The sequence below is a fragment of the Phyllobates terribilis genome, unplaced genomic scaffold (genome assembly GCF_046119375.1).
Source record: "Phyllobates terribilis strain yellow unplaced genomic scaffold, ASM4611937v1 Scaffold_2__4_contigs__length_985480577, whole genome shotgun sequence".
Taxonomy (NCBI): Eukaryota; Metazoa; Chordata; class Amphibia; order Anura; family Dendrobatidae; genus Phyllobates; species Phyllobates terribilis.
Window position 1 is genome coordinate 95,595,035 of NW_027362762.1, and position 21,562 is coordinate 95,616,596.

The 21,562-nt window shown below is 41.6% G+C and overlaps 1 protein-coding gene across 1 annotated transcript in view; it reads right to left on the reverse strand.

The window, feature by feature from the left end:
• The window catches only part of ZMYM2 (zinc finger MYM-type containing 2), a 72,660-nt gene that overhangs the window by 17,519 nt on the left and 33,579 nt on the right, over positions 1–21,562 (reverse strand). Inside the window, exons 5-11 of the mRNA XM_073662406.1 lie at positions 20,054–20,266; positions 8,468–8,663; positions 7,835–7,947; positions 4,171–4,281; positions 3,550–3,700; positions 2,110–2,282; positions 1,806–1,971 (exon numbers count right to left, since the gene is read on the reverse strand). Of these exons, the coding sequence (XP_073518507.1) occupies positions 1,806–1,971; positions 2,110–2,282; positions 3,550–3,700; positions 4,171–4,281; positions 7,835–7,947; positions 8,468–8,663; positions 20,054–20,266 (1,123 nt within the window). The remainder of the gene's footprint in view (positions 1–1,805; positions 1,972–2,109; positions 2,283–3,549; positions 3,701–4,170; positions 4,282–7,834; positions 7,948–8,467; positions 8,664–20,053; positions 20,267–21,562) is intronic.

A 21,562-nucleotide genomic window follows, 5' to 3' on the forward strand; every position in this document is an offset into this window, starting at 1 on the left:
ATGGTAAAGCTGCCTATTCATTCTTCTTGGCAAAAAGCCTCCAGTTCCTGTAAATTCCTGGGCTGTCTAGCATGAACTGCGCACTTGAGATCTCCTCAGAGTGGCTCAATGATATTGAGGTCAGGAGACTGAGATGGCCACTCCAGAACCTTCACTTTGTTCTGCTGTAGCCAATGACAGATCGACTTGGCCTTGTGTTTTGGATCGTTGTCATGATGGAACGTCCAAGTACGTCCCATGCGCAGCTTCCAGGCTGATGAGTGCAAATTTGCCTCCGGTGTTTGCTGATAATGTGCGGCATTCATCTTTCCTTCAACTTTTACCAACCTTCCTGTGCCTTTGTAGCTCACACATCCCCAAAACATCAGTGATCCACCTCCGTGCTTTACTTTAGGAATGGTGTTCCTTTCATCATAGGCCTCGTTGACCTCTCTCCAAATGTAACGTTTATGGTTGTGGAGAAAGTTCAGTTTTGGTCTCGTCACTCCAAATGACCTTGTTCCAGAAGTTTTGAGGCTTGTCTCTGTGCTGTTTGGCGTATTGTAGGCGAGATACTTTGTGGCATTTGCACAGTAATGGCTTTCTTCTGGCGACTCGACCATACAGCCCATTTTTCTTCAAGTGCCTCCTTATTGTGCATCTTGAATCAGCCACACCGCTAGTTTTCAGAGAGTCCTGAATTTCAGCTGATGTTATTTGTGGGTTTTTCTTTGCATCCCGAACAATTTTACTGGCAGTTGTGGCCGAAATCTTTGTTGGTCTACCTGACCGTGTTTTTGGTTTTTACACAGCCCCTGATTTTCCATTTGTTAATCACAGTTTGAACGCTGCTGACTGGCATTATCAATTCCTTCCGTTGACAATTCTTTTGCTTTCCCCATGACTCACAATCCAGAAACGTTAGTGGCTGGATGAAGGATGCAAGAGTCTGTCTGGATTCCAGAAACTCACTCAGCTTTTATGCACACACACTGATTACAAGCAAACAGGTCACAGGTGAGGATGCTACCTTTAGTAGCCATTCAAACCCATTTGTGTCAAATTCTGTGCATGTTATCAGGCCAAAATCACCAGGGTATGTGAACTTTTGATCAGCGTCATTTGGATGTTTTTTGGTTGTCATTAAGATTTAAAAAGAGAAAACACAGTAGTTTGACAATAAATGGCTTCACCCAACCAATAACCATGCGTGGAGAAAAAGTTTTTTTGTTATCATTCATATTCTCTGAAACAAAGCCAAGAAAGGAAACATTCTGTCGGGGTATGTAAACTTTTGAGCACAACTGTACATTTACAACATTTATGCAGACTAGTATATATAATTACAGCATTTATGCAGACTAGTCTCACCAAGCTTCTCTCAAAAGAGAATGGAGTCTAGTTGACATGTGACCACGAATATGCAAATTGCATACATGCTGCATATGACTGCTCACCTGCAACTGCACATTGTCGTGACTCGACTGTCTGCAGTCACAAAGTGACGCCAGACTTTCCTTCTAAATCCGGACAACTCGTTAAATTTTACAGGAGATGCCTCAGGAAACGAATGAACGCCCTCCAGTGAAAGCACGCCACATTGAAGTACTGGATCAGTTTTAGATGATGTGAAACCAGCAATTACCTTTACGGCATTCATTCGATCACAATTTTCAGCAATATTAGAAGTTGACCAAATCACTATTGAGACAAATTGTAGCAATGTACCTAAGAGAAATCTGTCATCTACAAGACAGTTTATCTACCTGACCACCAATGTCACAACTGTAGACCTGGACCAAGCCATATATAAGGCAGAAACCTACCAAGATACATGTTCTCCGGGCCCTTCTGAGTGGTCATGTTGGGCTCGTTCTGCTGGCTGTAGAAGCGCAGTAAGCAGTGCTGGTCACAGAAGTTCTTTATGGTTCCTCGCCACTGGACTTTCTCCTTGAGTGTCCCTTGAGTTCTACAGCAGTCACATCTCGCTGCCTGAAATATAGAAACAGATCATTTCATTCATCTGCTGGAAATCCAGGAAAAAAAAAATTGTGAAAAATATTTGCAGTTATTTTTATTACATTAGGTAAGCTTCCCCCATTAGGGATCACCCCACTTAGCTCCTGTTACCTTGTAATACCAATCTTGAAACTTTTTACTGCAATCCTCAGTGCAGAAATCTCGTATTTTGCCATCAAACTCTTTTGTTGCTCCTCTTCTGCACATCTGAAAGCAGTAGTTGCAGGTGACGCATTTTAGCCCCAGACGCTTTGCAAAATCCTGTTTGTATAGTAGCTTACAACCTGCGAAGGAGCGACATCTTAATACACACGATTACACTCACCACTGCTCTTAAAAACCAATCATCTTACAAAAAGACAAAAAGAGCTTATTGGAATTTAAATTTTACTTTGAACAGCACAGAAGAAAAGGGGAAGAGAGAACTATTTGGGATAGAAGAAGCTGCAACTTGTTTGTATAGAAATGCACCGAAGTCTCTAAGCCAGGGATGTCAAACTCAATCACACAGAGGGCCAGAATGAAAAACTGGGACAAAGTCGTGGGCCAACCAGTATATAGTATTATGGGCCCCACATAGTCCTGAGTACAGTATTATGGGCCCCACATAGACCTCCGTACAGTATTATGAGCCCCACATAGACCTCCGTACAGAATAATGGGCCCCACATAGTCCTCCATACAGAATAATGGGCCCCACATAGTCCTCCATACAGAATAATGGGCCCCACATAGTCCTCCATACAGAATAATGGGCCCCACATAGTCCTCCATACAGAATAATGGGCCCCACATAGTCCTCCATACAGAATAATGGGCCCCACATAGTCCTCCATACAGAATAATGGGCCCCACATAGTCCTCCATACAGAATAATGGGCCCCACATAGTCCTCCATACAGAATAATGGGCCCCACATAGTCCTCCATACAGAATAATGGGCCCCACATAGTCCTCCATACAGAATAATGGGCCCCACATAGTCCTCCATACAGAATAATGGGCCCCACATAGTCCTCCATACAGAATAATGGCCCCCACATAGTCCTCCGTACAGAATAATGGCCCCCCATAGTCCTCCAAACAGAATAATGGTCTCACATAGGGGTGGTGGTTCTAGTGTCGTGGGCCAAATAAACCACCCAGAGGGCCAGATTTCAGGGCTGTGGCGTCGGTAAGCCAAACCTCGGACTCCCTCATACATGGCTCATGTTTAAGTGATAAATTTACTGTAGCACAGATTCATCTCAGCTAAAAGTCTAGACCCTTAGATCAGGAATAGGACAGACATTTATAGGACATTTCATAACTTTCCCAAATTCTTAGGAAAAAATATTCCCCACAAACTGCATTGAACTACTGTACCCAATTTATTATATATTTTAGGAGTTGGAGTCGGTCCATTTTATACCGACTCCACCAAAATTGACACCGACTCCACAACTCCGACTTCCTGACAGATTTGACGCATGAGTTTGAAATGGAAGCTCTAAACAAAAGTACAGAATCCGATTGTCATTTTCTCATTACAACTTAATAGCAGAAACAAACCTTCACTGCAGAACGGCTTCTTCACGCCGGAGAATTTCATGGTGTCGTGCAAGGTTTTCTCTTCCTGACAGTATTCACAGAAGGTAACGATGCAGTGCAGCTTTTTATAGTCCTCACAGCAGATCGTACTGCAGAACTGGTTAACTTTTTTCTGCAAAAAAAATACAACACATTTGACAACACTGTAACATGTAGACAAAATACAATCAACTACTACTACCTGCCAACAACACTGAAGAATCCTGACAGTGTGTGGTGCACGCACTGAGAATTCAGAAGTCTGCAGTCATAGAGGGCCTTCAGACTTGGCACCAGACCGTGCATGATGAGGGGGCCTTGTGCAAGAATCATATATGGGTCCTTTGCAGACATATAGATTATCACAATATACCCGTTTGTGTATCTGTGACAGCAGCTATGTGTTGCTTCGGAGTCAGCCGTGGCCCAGTGTGGCTGCACAGGTTGCACCAATGTTATGTCCGCTGTTGCATTCAGCAGAACTAAATAAGCCAGATAAAATAAGGAGAACTTTATATATCTTCTAAGAACAAAATCCTGTTACTACATTGCACACAAGGAACAGCTTGTGACTAAATGATCTACATGCTATGGGTTACTTACCTCCCAATCCAGTGTTACTGGTTTAGAGGAAAACACATTTTTACAGTAATTGCATTTCAACTGAATGTCACTGACATGCTGGCCATTAGTAGAAGACTGCATGGTGAGAGTCTAAAAAATATAAAGTTAAAAAATATGTATTAGTTTTACACAAAATGTGGTTTCTCTTAGAGGAGTAATCTGGTCTCCCAATGATTATACAGAACGCAACGCCAGCATGTGCTCATAAGACACTGCTGCAAAGGTGGCGCATGTCTGCGGAAGTCTGCTCTGGCAAAAGGAACAAGAAGATCCAAAGATGTGTTTATTCCAGTGCTCAGGATTTATGCCGGCTGCTCGTCATTACTGTGCTGTCACCTATTAGGCTTGTAGGTAATTTCCCCTATAACAGCGCACTCTGCTGGTGAATATGTAGATTGCAATATAGCGAGTCTTGGCCCACGCGTGTATACACACATGCTCAACGCGGCCCAAGTGTCTACACATACGCTCGTCACGGCCCACGTGCACACACATACGCTTATTATCACAGCCCACGTGCATATACCTATGCTAATCACAACCCATATGCACACACAAGCTTGTCACGGCCCACGTGCATATACGTATGCTCATCATGACCCATGTGCACACACATACGCTTGTCATGGCCCACGTGCATATACGTATGCTCATCACGACCCATGTGCACACACATACAGTACAGACCAAAAGTTTGGACACACCTCATTTAAAGATTTTTCTTTATTTTCTTGACTATGAAAATTGTACATTCACACTGAAGGCATCAAAAGTATGAATTAACACATGTGGAATTATATAGTTAACAAAAAAGTGTGAAACAACTGAAAATATGTCTTATATTCTAGGTTCTTCAAAGTAGCCACCTTTTGCTTTGATGACTGCTTTGCACACTCTTGGCATTCTCTTGATGAGCTACAAGAGGTAGTCACCGGAAATGGTTTTCACTTCACAGGTGTGCCCTGTCAGGTTTAATAAGTGGGATTTCTTGCCTTATAAATGGAGTTGGGACCATCAGTTGTGTAGTGCAGAAGTCTGGTGGATACACAGCTGATAGTCCTACTGAATAGACTGTTAGAATTTGTATTATGGTAAGAAAAAAGCAGCTAAGTAAAGAAAAACGAGTGGCCATCATTACTTTAAGAAATGAAGATCAGTCAGTCTGAAAAATTGGGCAAACTTTGAAAGTATCCTCAAGTGCAGTTGCAAAAACCATCAAGAGCTACAAATAAACTGGCTCACATGAGAACTGCCCAGGAAAGGAAGACCAAGAGTCACCTATGCTTCTAAGGATAAGTTTATCCGAGTCACCAGCCTCAGAAATCGCAGGTTAACAGCAGCTCAGATTAGAGACCAGGTCAATGCCACACAGAGTTCTAGCAGCAGACACATCTCTTCAACAACTGTTAAGAGGAGACTTTGTGCAGCAGGCCTTCATGGTAAAATAGCTGCTAGGAAACCACTGCTAAGGACAGGCAACAAGCAGAAGAGACTTGTTTGGGCTAAAGAATACAAGGAATGGACATTAGACCAGTGGAAATCTGTGCTTTGGTCTGATGAGTCCAAATTTGAGATCTTTGCTTCCAACCACCGTGTCTTTGTGCGACGCAGAAAAGGTGAACGGGTGGACTATACATGCCTGGTTCCCACCGTGAAGCATGGAGGAGGAGGTGTGATGGTGTGGGGGTGCTTTGCTGGTGACACTGTTGGGGATTTATTAAAAATTGAAGGCATACTGAACCAGCATGGCTACCACAGCATCTTGCAGCGACATGATATTCCATCCGGTTTGCGTTTAGTTGGACCATCATTTATTTTTCAACAGGACAATGACCCCAAACACACCTCCAGGCTGTGTAAGGGCTATTTGACCAAGAGGGGGAGTGATGGGGTGCTACGCCAGATGACCTGGCCTCCACAGTCACCAGACCTGAACCCAATCGAGATGGTTTGGGGTGAGCTGGACCGCAGAGTGAAGGCAAAAGGGCCAACAAGTGCTAAGCATCTCTGGGAACTCCTTCAAGATTGTTGGAAGACCATTTCCGGTGACTACCTCTTGAAGCTTATCAAGAGAATGCCAAGAGTGTGCAAAGCAGTCATCAAAGCAAAAGGTGGCTACTTTGAAGAACCTAGAATATAAGACATATTTTCAGTTGTTTCACACTTTTTTGTTAAGTATATAATTCCACATGTGTTAATTCATAGTTTTGATGCCTTCAGTGTGAATGTACAATTTTCATAATCAAGAAAATACAGAAAAATCTTTAAATGAGGTGTGTCCAAACTTTTGGTCTGTACTGTATGTTTGTCACGGCCCACGTGCATATACCTATGCTCGTCACTACCCATGTGCACACACATACGCTCGTCACGGCCCAAGTGTATACACATGCTTGTCACAACCCACGTGCATATAACTACGCTCATCACGACCCATAGATATGTGCTTTAACTAATTACTTCAATGTGTAGTATATTATAATATTAATAGAACTGCTTTAAGGCAGCAGTGCCATCATACAGATCTGAAGCACTAACAGAAGAAATAGTGATGTGCTGGAAATTTTTATCAGTGGGGGTATGTGGGACGGGACCCAGAGTGAACGCAGATATAAAGGGCAGAAGCACAAGGCTGAGAGCGGAGCCCCTTCAGTTATTAGCTCTCCTTAAAGACATAAGTAAAGCAGTGTGTGATCTACAGAGATTACATGAGTCTGCACCGCACTCTGCTCCAAGTGACACAGAACAAGCGGATGACAGCGAAGGATCATGGTGCTCAGCTGAGTGTCTGCCCTTCGTTTCATCAAACTGCCGGGGGTTTCAGGACCCAAACCTGCACCAGCCAAAGCTTCAAAGATAGTGGTCTACCCATATCCTTGGGTCTGAAAAGAGTGGTTTTATTTTTGTGTTCTTTAAAGAGAACATGTCAGCTGATTCCTGTTCCCCCAAACCAGGGGCAGCATGAATCCGAGCCTGGCTGCGTGTTTACAATCGGGCGCATTTTTCTGTGAAACGCTCTGGTGTTTCAGAGGATGTGTAGAAAGGAGATCTGGCAGGGAATTATAGCTGTAGACAAGTTTAGTCTGGTGTCGTCCCAGGCCGGCTTCTTCCAGAGCTGCTCCAGGTGATTGACAGGGCTTTTGCTACGGGAAGAGACCTTTCAATCACAATCACCTACAATGGTGCTGGGAGAACCCAGCCGGGGGCAGCGGCAGACTGGTCAGCTTTCTCCCTATAGTCCCCAGCTGGATCTTCAAACTATATTTTCTCTGAAATGCTAGAGTGTTTCAGTGCAAAATAGCCGGTCACAAATTCATGTTGGCCGTGGTTTTGGGGAGGGGGGGGCCATGTATTAGCAGACAGCTTCCCTTTAGTCTGCTGCTCATTTTGCCACGTTTGTTTTATTTATATATATATAAAAAAAAAAAAAAACACACCTCAAACATATGAATAAAGAACTAAATAATAGAATTACCAACATAATTTTTTCATGTCTTGCCCATAAAAGTGGTCACAAGATGGTTTCAAACTTATTACCAGTCTGTTCTAATATTGTATTGAAGCCGACTGCAAATAGGTCCATGCCGCAAACATGAAAACACTAAATCACAAACTATGTAAAAAAGAAAATACGTAGACAAACCTGGAACTTAGCTACACATCCAGAGCTACAGAAGTTGTACAGTTTTCCATCAGGCATTGTGGCTTGATACTGAGGTAAGGAGTTTCTTTTACAAAAATGACAGATTATTCCGGCTAAAAATTGACAAAAACAAAAATGCACAAATTAAATTTTTCTTTTTAATAACTTTAGGTTTCAAATACAAAAAAACAGGGTCATTGCATTAAAATATATGGGTATGTGCACATGCTCAGTATTTGCAGCAGAAAAATATTCTGCAAACAATGGAGTGTTTGCAGGAAAAAACACTAAAATAGGAGTGCTTTTAAGAAGGTTTTCCCCATTCATCTGGGTGAAAAAAGCTGAAACAATCGACATGCTGTAGATATGAAAAAGCTTCCAATCTGCAAGGAAAAAATAAGTGGCGTATGTATGATGAGAGTTCAGAAATCTCATTCACTTTGATGGTACTGTAAAACGTTGAGTTTTTATTCTCAGAGAAAACGAGGCTAAAAAGCAATGTGTGAACAAACCCTAAAGAAGGAAAAAACACTAATATAAGTGCGGCATGGCCAGCTAAACACGAACATAGAAAAAAAACTGATGGAAAGCGACTTTATTCCCTCTTGCATCAGTTCAGTATCACAAACTTACTGTGAGTAGGAATGATGCTCTGAACCGGTGGGGGCGGCGGAGGAGGCGGGGGCTTTGCATATTTTGCTTTGTGGGAATTCATACACGTTGTTGAGCAGTACGGCTCCATGTGTCCGTTCGATCCGATGCACTGAGTCATGTCGAAAATTCTGCATTGAGCTTTGCACCCGGTGCAGCTGGTTAGTTTTCCATGTTTCTAAATAATAATAAAAAAAAAAAAAAAAAAAAAAGACAAAGTCATAAGTCAGTAGCCAAAAATTACATAAAGTTTTTCATTTACAGGGCAACTCCTTAACTTTTATTACAGCCATGCTATGAGCCTCTACTGTCTACATGGGTCCAAAAGAAGGGGGCAGCATCTTAAGCTGGAAGGAAGAGACTTATAGAAAGATTAATATAATTACTAGGAAAAAGAGGTAAAGAAATAGGCAAAACTAAGTCATCAAGTGAGAGGGTGCGGTCTTAAGAATACTAAGACTAGAAGCCCCCCATACCCATTACGATACTGATTATGTAGTTTCCGGGACAAGCAAAAGAGGAATACGGGGAGCAGGAGAATGGGATTTTATGTAAAATTGTTTGTTTTCAGCCCGTGACTCGACTCCTGTGATCGGCCTGATCGGATTGTTAGATCAATTAGCTTTCTTATAAGACACATACCTTTCACATTCTTCTCTAGCAAAAGTGTTGCCGGCCATAGTGACTTCTACATAAAACCTATTGTAGATGGAAAACTCTTATGTAATAGTTTGGGAAAAAAATATTTCTTAGGCCAAGTGCACACTGCTTTGTGTTTGAGCCGTTCCCAGCACATACTTTAATGTTTCCATTGCCAGACAGACACTATGTTACTGTATAGGAAAGGTCCGTATGTATGGTGGTCGGATGCCTATGTAGACTGGTCACCGACAGGTGTATACCGCCTGAGTATATATGCCCAACAGAGGCCGCACACACAGGGTGCGCACCTATACTTCGAAAAACATAAACCCTACTAATGAAAAATGTACAATCTGTTTTTCTGTATTTTTCTCTCTTTCAAAATGGGATAATAGCCAGAAAAACTAAAAAATAGTAAGGAGAAAACAGCACAATATGGTTCTATCCGAGATGTTAAATACTTATGCTAACCTGATTTAGTTGTGTATACACATTAACATGACTTATAAATCCAGCTGCTGCAGGTCTAACGGGTCATCACATCAAGAAATCACAGATAAGGAGGATTCGTGGGTAATGTATCCCACATAATAGATCCAAGTCTAGACAAAATATTTGCGGTTTTTCTTTATTCAGTTGACGCGTTTCGAAGTACTACAGACTTCTTCACCAGGACAAAACCAGCATGGTTTTTCGAACTTTAAAACGCGTCGACTGAAGAAAGAAAAAAAAAAAACGCAAGTCTGGACTTTGATCTGCTATATGGGATACCAGCAGCACAGATTATCCACAAGTCCTCCTCATCTGTGAATGGCCAGATTTGCATGCTAGGGACAAAACCTAAAATGTATCACCCATAAACTGCAGATTAAAAAATGACTACACCAATGACTAGCACTGCTTATCCATAGGGGTGCAGAGTATTATCTAGTGTTCATGTCCGAAAAAATGCCAAAAAGATAAATCGCTAGCTAGTAACCTAAACCTCTGGTTATTGATGCCGAGAACATCGATTTATTATGGCTCTTGTGGACATGACTACAGTAGATCTTTTTTCTGGTTATGGAGACCAGCAGATCATTGAGGCGGGTGTTTCTTTCCCCTTCACTGGTGCTGATATTACAAGACCCCTCCAAGGAAAAAGGAATAAAAAAAAAAAAAAAGAAGAAGTTTGCAGTCCTCTAGAGCCGGGGGAATCTTTGGATAAAGCCGCCTTAGTAAAAGGGACTTTCTACAATACATATGCTTTATCCTGTTGGTTGTGACCAGTGATGAGCGAGCATGCTCGAGTGCTTACCGAGTATCTTCGGCGTGCTCGTATATTATGTTTGAGTCTCTGCATCTGCATCATTTATTGCCGTTAGCCTCAACACATGCAGCGATTGCCTGTTTGTTAGGGAATCCTCCCATGTGTTGTGGCTGTATAACAGCCATAAATCATGCAGATGCAGGGACTGGAGCATAATATACGAGCACGCCAAAGCTACTCAATAAGCACATGAGGTTAAAGTGTTAAACGAGCAGGTTCGCTCATCACTAGTTGTGACTAAGGCAGGGTTGTTTCTCTGAGCGGCAAGGCAGATTATTTAGTTTTTCATTGAATACTGATGTAAGTAATGAGGGTTTTGTGACTATATACTATATTGCACTATTACTAGGTACACCATAATGCAGATATTTCCTTTGCTATTAATAAAGTGCAGGGCATATAAGAAGGGTATGAAGCCTGAAACAAGAGGAACATGTATGAAATGATGCAGAGAAGTATAATGGGGTAATAGAGGGGAGATGAGAAACGTCACATTGTGGAGGCTCGGTCTAAAGGACTGTGTCCATACAGGACAACTAGACTATGAGCAATTAAGGCATTCATTCTAATACATGGCTTCTTTTAGTCATCAGGAATTGCTAATTCCTCTCTTAGTCATGAATTGCGTGCTGTAAAATGAAGGGAGACGACAGACAAAAACACGTTCTGCAATCTACTTGATCAGGTTTTCTTTAGGGGAAGGATGACAACGATTAACTATAAAATCACGGCATTGTTGTAACTTGCTGGGACTTCAAGACTTTCTTATAAAGACAGTCACAAGCCTAAGTCACAAAGTCCCCATAAGCTGTGGCAATGCAGCAATCTTACTACAAATCATTGGTGTCACAGTGGAGCGCTAGCTGGCTAAAACGAATGAACGCAAACCAGTCTCTCGAGGCTCATAAATCAGCAAATCATGTCAAAATGTACATTGTAAGGCGCCTACAATGTCACGCCAGGCGTGCTGCAGCGATTGTACGTGAGTGCTGCTGCACAACAGTCGCTCCCCAAACATCTCACAGCCCAAGTGTAGGACCACCCAGCCGGAGACCAGCGCTGAACTTACCTGATGACTCTGCAATGTTTTCACAAAACGTCTAAACACTTGGGACTTTTTCAGCTTCACAAATAAATCGGTACCGACCAGTGGGCTGGAAATATGCTTTATATATGGCTGCGCAGCAACAAGATTTTTTATTTATTTTATTTTTTTTATGCATTTATGATTTTTTAAAGATATTTGCAACACTGGGGTTCCACACATGCACCTAATGATATGTTACCGGTTCAAGATACAAGGACTATCCGCAGTATAATAGCGGAGAGACCCATAATTTGTCTGTGAATATGGCATTAATCAGACATTACCTGGTTCTGGAAGCTTAGTTTTTTTCCCCCTCATTTGAAGAGATCCCTTTAACTGTGTGCAGATCTCCTGATTTCATAACAAAACTAAATTTGATTACACACGAGTTCTTTTTGCAGCTCTAAATCCTGCACTGGTAAATAAATATATAATTTTTTTTTGCCAAGTGCAATCACAAATAGAGATTACACTTTGCATTAAAGGTATAAAAATTAGCTTAGGTGTCTGCTGCATACTGCCTGTAAATGGGTTGTCCAGGTTTGGCACAAAAGCCTGCAGTTAATTTATACACGATGCTGACAGGATTCGCGGTGCACCTCTAGTTGGAATGTGGCCGGGAGCATGCACAGTGCATACTTGGTCACATGGCTGCCAGCTCCCGCTGCTGGGAATGTGGCCGGGAGCATGCATAGCGCATACTTGGTCACATGGCTGCCTGCTCCCGCTGCTGGAGAGTCCTGACATTGTGCGTAGTGAGGATTTACAAGTCTGCCGTCACACAGAATGACTGCAGAGATTCGTGCCAAACCTGGGCAACCCCTTTAACATGTTTAAGATCTAGGAAAATGCATAAATATACAGTTGGCTACAAAGCTCCTCCTAGTGGTGGCGGCAGGTTATTATTATTATTTTTTTTTTTTTGTTATCTGCAGGAGATTAGACCCTCTATCAGAAAAACAATGCTTCAGCAGCTATAAAATCAAAATTAAACCTGTTTGGAAAAAAGTTAAAAAATAAATAAATAAATAAAATGTATTCAAGGGTATTTTTGATAAATAAAAACATCCTTTCAAGAATTTTAAACTAGGTTGTTCACTACAACAGTCCTCTTTATACTCACCTCCTGGATAGGCACCGTTCCAATGCAATAATGATGGCGTTGTGGTGTGATTTATGTCACATAAGCGCTGCAGCCTTTCAGAGGCCGCCGATTAGCTGCAGCCTTCTGAGTTCCAGCAGCTGCAGACATCGCTGGAACGGCACCAGTCCAGGAGGAGACTACAGCATTTAAGAAGGGGGTTTGCCCATCAGTGGACTCTTAATTAGATATGTCTTCATTTAAAGGAACAGAAAATTTAAGGAGCCGGGTAGTCCATTGTTCAGCTCAATAAGAAAATCTGTGTCTGACTGAGAGACAGAGAGGAGGTAGATAAAAGCTAAGAAGTCTAACTATAGCAGATACATCTCAATTTGTACTTTAATGATGGGGTCCAAAGTACTAATAGTTGGGGTTCCAGCAAAACTAGCACAAGGCTGCTTCATAAAGCTATAAGTAGCTTATAAAATGGATTACTGCACATCCAGTGTAATCTTAAAAGGTCCTTAAAAAAAAGAAATAAAATAAAAATTTACACTGAATCTAATCTATTTTAAAAGCTGCAACTACTTTCATGACACTGTGACTATGTAGGGCCGTCCCCACAGTAATAGGCTATGACCATTCATGAAACAGGGGTGTCTTTATGTAACTAAATATGAGCCAAAATAAACTACAGCAACACTTTTTAAACAAACAGTTTTTTAATAAAAACAGAACAGAGATTAACAGACATTTACAATGCTATATTTGCTTGCCAACAATATAAAGGCATCCCTGAACACCCAACATTATATAGTATTTTAACTGCTAAAAGAGGTTTTACACAGTTTAAAACATTTTAGTAAAATATTAATAGTTTGAATCTATGAAATCAGCAACCATGGGAAAGAGGTCAGGTTTAGCGGGGGCTATAAACAGCAGCTGTAGTAACAGAACGGCAAGCTACAAAAAAGGTATAGGCTTTTTATCATTTCTACTACTTCTAGATTTTGTTTACCAAGATCCCTGGAAATTTGAAAAATGCCAACTGTATACTATGCCCCTGATTTACCTAAAAAGTTATAAAGAAAGTTATTTTGAACAATTCACAAAACTTCAAAATATTAAAATCTGCATAAAAGGCTGAAACAGTAAGTGTTGCACTGTATTGTATTGCGTTCTGTTTTCTTGCTTCATATCGAACGTTAATCCTACATTCACCTCTGCGCTCGTATTGGTTAGGTTTTCTGCTCCTGTGCTGGGACATAAAACCATAACAGCACGGTAGTGGTAACCTGACTACTTTAAAAGACCCGCTAACTTTAATAGGGTCCAATGGGTTTTGTAAGCGCTTTAGATAAAGATGTGAGCAGAGTCTTACCAGAGAGCAGTGCTTTTCGGGAAGCTCAGTATATATATTCCAAAACAATTGTTAGAGCTATTGTTTGTTTTTTTCCCCTATTAATGTACTTGCTGTACAACAAAGTCTCAAAGTGTAATTGTCATTCTAATTTATATTTCATAAATCAATAGTACATATAAAAATGAACAACTTTGTAATATATCTTATCAGAGAAATCTGCTTCTTTCTCTGCCATGACGGAGTTTTCATTTTCAAAATTCTCAATTCACGGGTAAAATCTGTATTCAATGAAGACAGATTGTTACATTACTGAGATAGAATCTCATCAGTACCAACTGCCATCTCCTATGTAAAGGGGAGGAGCAAGAGGCAGAACACCTTCCTCCTCCCGTCTACATAGAATCTTATCAGTAGCAGCTGCCATCTCCCATGTAAAGGGGAGCAGCAAGAGGCAGAACACCTTCCTCCTCCCGTCTACATAGAATCTTATCAGTAGCAGCTGCCATCTCCCATGTAAAGGGGAGGAGCAAGAGGCAGAACACCTTCCTCCTCCCGTCTACATAGAATCTTATCAGTAGCAGCTGCCATCTCCCATGTAAAGGGGAGGAGCAAGAGGCAGAACACCTTCCTCCTCCCGTCTACATAGAATCTTATCAGTAGCAGCTGCCATCTCCCATGTAAAGGGGAGGAGCAAGAGGCAGAACACCTTCCTCCTCCCGTCTACATAGAATCTTATCAGTAGCAGCTGTCATCTCCTATGTAAAGGGGAGGAGCAAGAGGCAGAACACCTTCCTCCTCCCGTCTACAAAGAATCTCATCAGTAGCAGCTGCCATCTCCCATGTAAAGGGGAGGAGCAAGAGGCAGAACACCTTCCTCCTCCCGTCTACATAGAATCTTATCAGTAGCAGCTGCCATCTCCCATCTCAGTAATGTAACAATCTGTCTTCACTGAATTTACAGATTTTACTGTGAACTGACAATTTTGAAAATGAAAGCAGGCAGAGAAAGCAGATTTCTCTGATAAGATATATTACAAAGTTGCTCATTTTCATGTGTGCTATTGATCTATGAAATAAAAATTAAAGCGCCGATTCACAAGTGACGTACCATTCCTATGGACTGTATGCACACCCCAAGTTTAATGGGTACATGACAGCTAATATATGTATCAGACATTGGCTTTATTTGTGTGTATAAAAGGTGAGACTTGTTACTTAAAGAGGTATTCCCATCTCCAAGATTCTATCCCAATATGTAGTAGGTATAATAATAATAGCAAATATCTCCAGTTAGAAATGTAGTAGTTTTTCTGATTCACTATGTCTTTCCTCATATGCAGGCTTTTCAGGCCCTTAGGTATCCATGGTTATGACAACTAGCTGTCACTGTATCAGTGGTCATAACCATGGCTGCACTTGAGGAAAGCAACATAGCGAATCAGAAGAACTATGCTGCATTTCTAATTGGAGGTATCCGCTAATATTATTTTTACACCAATACATATTGGGGTAGGATCTTGGAGATGGGAATACCCATTCAAGTGCAGCGGGTGGGGAGAATCTGCCAGGGACCCGCCTGCCTGACTAGTCTTCCTGGCAGATTCTAATCTATTTTTTCCTCTGAAATGCCTCAGGGTTTAAGAGTCAAACATACCCACAGCCAGTGCCGGATACATGCTACCGCTGGATCGGGCCGCATGTATCAGCTCTCAGGCCTCCTTTGAAGCCTCTGACATCCAAAGCAGATATTGTCACTTGGTGTCACTAAGCTGTGATCAGGTAATGTAGGAAGAAAACATGAAATATCAAAATCTCTTCAAAAACAGTAAAGCAAACAATATGAAACTATCTCAATGTAAGAATGTTAAGTCTGGAATAGTGTTTAGGTTACAATTTTTTTTAACAAAGGATTAAAATGATATATAGGCTTGTGGGAAAATATTCTGCATAACTTGTATTTTATTATGAAACCTAGTGTGTTTATGCATAGGAGTCCAGTGGGCGGTCCTACTCCGTGACTGACAGTCTTCCCTGTATAGTTTTCACTTCCTAAGACCACCCACTGGACTCATCCATATAAACAGCAGGAATTTCAAAGAAAATACGAGTCCTGTGGGTGGTCCTACTCAGTGACTCACAGCTGTCTGCATACAAAGCCATACAGGAAAGAGTCAAATCACTGAGAAGGATCGCCCACTGGACTCCTATGCATACAAACAGCAGGGATTTCAATAAATAAAATGCAAGTTATACTGAAACACTTCCCACAAAAATATTACTCTTGATCGGCTCCTCTTGCTCCATCCTGCCTGCGGATCAGAAATCACAACATGACAGGTTCCTTGTGAGAGAAATCTACTTGGTGCTTTACATAGTACCTGCAATTCTCCTTGAGGTAAAACTGGTCAAAATGAAGGCAAATATTTTCAGAAGTGCTGTGTGTATAAATTTAAAGAGCAGCCATGGAATGGACTTTTCACGTCATTATAATGAGTGTTCCAATTTCTTGTCGCTCTTTTTTTTGAGCACTCATGGGAAAATAAATTCACAAACATTGTCTCCCTTCACACAATGAGAAATCATTGAAACATGAAAAGTTTCATAGGTGTTATCAGGCATTCAGCAACAAGTCTGCAGTCACTCTTGGCTGCAGACTTGTAAAACCTCATATCGTTCACACTGTCAGGATTCTCCGGTGCCAGCGGGCGCGTGCCCACAAGTATGTGATTTGCATATATGCAGTGACGTGCCGACTAGATGGGCCCAGCCTCATTCACTGCAAGTGTATTGAGAGAAGCCTGAAACAGTCTAGTCGGCATGTGGCCAGAAGTATGAAAGTCGCATACCTGGAGTCACATTACAGCTCGCTCCCGGCGCCAGACAATCCTGACCGCGCGCAATGTGTATGATGTGAGGGTTCACAAGTCTGCAGTCACATAGTGTAACAGCATACCTGTAGCCTAAGGCCGGACAACCCCTTTAAGGTTTGTGTGTCAACACTGTATAACCAGGGCCTGGCTGCAGGGGTCATAGATACATCAACCCATGCTGCTGATTTTCTGGGCTGATAAGTCTGCAATCACTAACTGCTGAATTGTGTAATGAACACAATGTCACGATTTCCCTGCATTCACAACACACGTGGGCAGTCACGTGACTACTTATATGCGATTTCTATACTTTGCAGTCACATACTGACTAGATTGTCATCCAGGTCTCTCTATGTTCTATTGAGAGAGGAGCGCAGGAGTAACCAGCCGGTACGAGACCGTGAGGTATGCAAATCGCACATGTATAGTAGAGTCACGTAACTGCCCACTAATACTGTGAATGCAGGGGAATCATGACAGTGTGAGCATTTCACTAAATGAAATCCTGCGTAAAGAAACGGGTATGAAGTGGTTGATTCCAATCTTTCAAAATATAGAACTACAAAAATCGAAGAACATAAATATTAAAAGAAACAAGTATTTGTCTAAACAGAGTACAGAAAATATTCACCAAATACCTTGAAGATAAAGAGGAGGTTATCCTAATATTAGCATTTCTGCCATGTTTTCTTGCCTCCTTATTACAATTAAAAGACCTAATTTAGTGGATGCGGGTAGGGGGGCATTACATGAAAGGAAAGCTATCTGGAACCACTAAAGAAAATAAAATAGCTTGCTTCTTAGTGGAGTTACCAGTGCAGGAATTATTGCCTTGATGCCTACAGCTGTTCTGTGCCCCACGAGTCCTAGCTCGGCTGACATAGGGTCCCTGTATGGATGCAAGTCGCCATTCACACCACTGTAGCCACATCTATGCCCATATTTAAGTCAGTCATGTAAATAGAGATTTGGATCCACACAATAAAGGCCCCATACACATTGGAAAAAAATGAGCCGATGAGCGACAGCTCAAAAGACCGAAATACAGCTCAGGCTGCGCCGGCCAATACTGGACGTACTCGGCCGATCATCAGATGAAAAAACTGATGACTGAACTGTGACTGTTCATTTCACCAAACATTTGTTTTGGTCAAAATCGGACATTTTGGTCAAATTATCAAATGTGTACGGGCAGCACCATGAGCTAGGACAATGCAAGACATCGGAGCAGAAAAGATCTGTAGTTCTTTTCCCTTAAACTATATCTATGATAATGGTAATTATAAAAATATATGTATGATTACACAAATAGAACATACAAACCAGAAAAACTTATCCTATAAAACAAACCACTATTTTAGGTCTACATCCTGCAAAACTCTATCTCATAAGAAATATGGATTCAGCAAGACCACAAGGATCCTAAATTATATACTTTAAAGGGAACTAGTCATGGAAGTCATGCTGCCCGAACCACACGGGGGAGGCATCAGTCTGGGCTGGTGCCGCCATGTAACTGATTCTATGTTGCGTTTCAAAGGAAACATATTTTAAAAAGTAAATCCGCACAATGGGTCCGAGCTGACTAGTACGAGGCAAGTCTCCGGTGGATTCTCCCCGCCTGATCTGATGGACAGGTCTCTCCACATGTATGCACACACACATTGGTAGAATTGTCAGTCTATGGGAAGAAGCCATCGAGGACTGTCCTAGGACTTAGCAAGGCTGCCCGACACTGTGTCCTGGCTGACAAGTACATTTCGCCTGTAACATCGCAGCAGTATGGCTGCAATAGCATAGGCAGTGTTTGATACATGCCGCAGCCAGTGTCCGATTTATGTAGGACATGGTACAGGCAAGTATGAATCAGATAACTAGATCCCTTTAGATATTAACAAAGAAAATAAAATAAAGCCATCGTTCTAACCTGAACACACACTGAATATAGTATATGATAGTTTCAACTAAAACTATAGATAAAGCATCTTTATTAGTATGCAACCTAAATTAAAATTTTAATATTACATTTGTACACAAATCTGAATGACCATAGACTTGGAAGACAGTAGTTGGCACACAATCTCTCTCTACCAGGTTGATTTGCAATGACAACTGCCATCCATGATGGACAGCCATTCATTTCCAAGGCCACCATGTCATGCCAAGTTTTCCCCGCAGCAGCCGCTGGAAGGAGACATGGATGGCTGGAAGAGACACTTATGGTCGAACCCGACCACCCAGAAGTGGAAAGCCTGGGGGTTACAGAGACCGGACCAGGTGACTGCCAGGCTGGCTTTGGTTTGAAGCAGGAGTAGTCCTCATGAGACAAGAGCGTCAGCTCTCAAAACCAGTACAATATTTGTGATGAGGAAAAAAACGGAAAAAACAAGGAGGAATGACCAGAAAAAAAATCCAACCTATCGCACTATTAAAACCCTGTTTAGTGAGCTGTGCTGCAATACCAAGCATACCACTACTACTTTTAAAATATTATGAACTCTAATGCAAAAAAAAAGAACATTAAGTAAATGTCATCCTTTCATCCACACACACAAATGCAATTCTCATTTTCTTTTAAAAGGTTAAAGCTTACAAATGTAGTTTAGGACTCGAGGGGTCAGAGAAGAACTAAAAACGAATGCATTGGAAACACTGAATTGCTCCCCTGTCTACTGACCAGGCCTAACTGTAACATGCAACAAAGGGTAGCACTGCAAAAACTAAAAGAAAAGATTTCCAATCAACAAGATGCAGATTTCCAATGAATACTCATGAGAGAATTACAAAATGTGATTTTGCCGAAAACATCGAAATAGGAAAAAAAAAGGCATTGGTAAAAGACAAAGATGGTAGGTCATTGCCTCTATGTCCCATAAATATTGATGGTAAAAGTCAAATTTACAAGCAGGGTTAACAAATGAAGAGTAGGCATTGTCAATAGAAAAGGTTTTAGTAGTAACTCTTCTTGCAAGCATCTTTTTTTTTGTTTTTTTACAGACCTGAGAGTCCATATCACACTGGGGCTGGTGAACGGGCAACACCAGGTCCCGCGTGTTTGGAAAACAGTTAATGCAGGTTCCCACTCATTGTTTCACATGTTCAGTGTCAAAAAGGCGCCTGGTACAAATTGCATAGCAGTGTGTGCAGACTATCACAATGGAGAACTGTCTTTCCTTTCTAGAAGTACATGTTGGGAACACTTGAAAAGTAGTTTACCAGCTTAAATTCATTGAGGCAGGCTGGACTGCAGAACCTCTTCCATTGGCCGTCGACCATGAGTACATTGTCTCCAGCTCCTTTGCTTGGCAGGTATTCACCGCAATGCTCACAGCAATTCATGATCAAGCCGTTGGCCATCCTGTAGCGGTTGAAGCAATGGTCGCTGCACAGCTTGTGTGTCATGTTTTTAAAGCTAACTTCATGACGAATCTGGAAACACACAACCAGAAAAACATAGTTAAGAGGCGCACAAAAGCACAACACCAACCTAGCCATGCTGCCTTATGTCAAAGGGTACTCAGATATTAAGAAATGTTGGCATAACCCCTCATTTTATGACTGGGGGGGTCCAATCACTGACACCCCTGGAGATCCTGAGAATGAAGGGGCAAAGGAGACGATTAATATCTTCACCCAACAGTGCGGTAAATTCACTGGCGGACACAGACAGAAGAGGCCCCTGTGTATATGGGCCCTTTACAGTCCAGTAGCTCATTATAATGCATAATTCCATATATTTTGGAGGTGGAAACGGGCTCGCTTACCTCTTGGGCCCCTGTGCGACTGCACAGGTTGCACCAATGGTGTTTTCGCCCCTGGGTAAATTGCAGTCGGTGCCAATTACAAAAACGTTAAAAGGTTTCAAAACATTAAAGAATCACTGTTTTATTGATACCTGCATATCTCCCTAAAAATGCAATTAAAGGGAATCTGCCACCAGGTTATTACTATATAATCTGAGAGCATCGTAACGAAGGGGCAGAGATCCTGATTCCACTGATGTCACTTTCTGGACTGCATGCTGTCATTTTGAAACAGTTTTCTCTGCTGCAGACATAGCAGTGCTCAGAATGTGGAGCTCTGTATAACCCCGCCCACACCACTGATTGGCAGATTGCTGTCAGTGTACAAAGAAAGCTTCCAATCAGTGGTGGAGGCGGGGTTATACAGAGCAGTCGACTAGGAGGCACACAACACCTAGCCCTGTAGTGATCATCTCCCACTTCTAAAATATTGATTTTATTGAAACACCAACAAACAGCCCAGTTAATGATACATCGCTGGAATCAGTCTCTGCCCCTACATCCTGCTGCTCTCAGAATACATAGCAAAAACCTGCTGACAGATTCCCTTTAAATATGATTCAAAACCTTGTTGGTACTCCAATATTGTATAGCTAAAAACTTCAATTCCTCACCATGGGAAAAAAAAAAAAAAAGTATACAAATTTGGCATCACTGCAATGGTACTAACCTGATGACTCGCATTGATGCGCTTGGAATTTTTCCCCTCATTTCCAGCGTATTGTATGATAAAAATGAATGAGGTCATTAAATACTACAATTCATACCGCAAAAAAATAAAAATCCTCAAATGGCTATGTAGATCGAAAAAAAAAAAAAGTTAAGACTTACCCTACAAGCTAGTGAATATAGATCTGCAATAGCTAAAAAGGGATCATTCAATTTAAAGGGTCACTGCTAAAATTGTAAGTTACACCCTTAT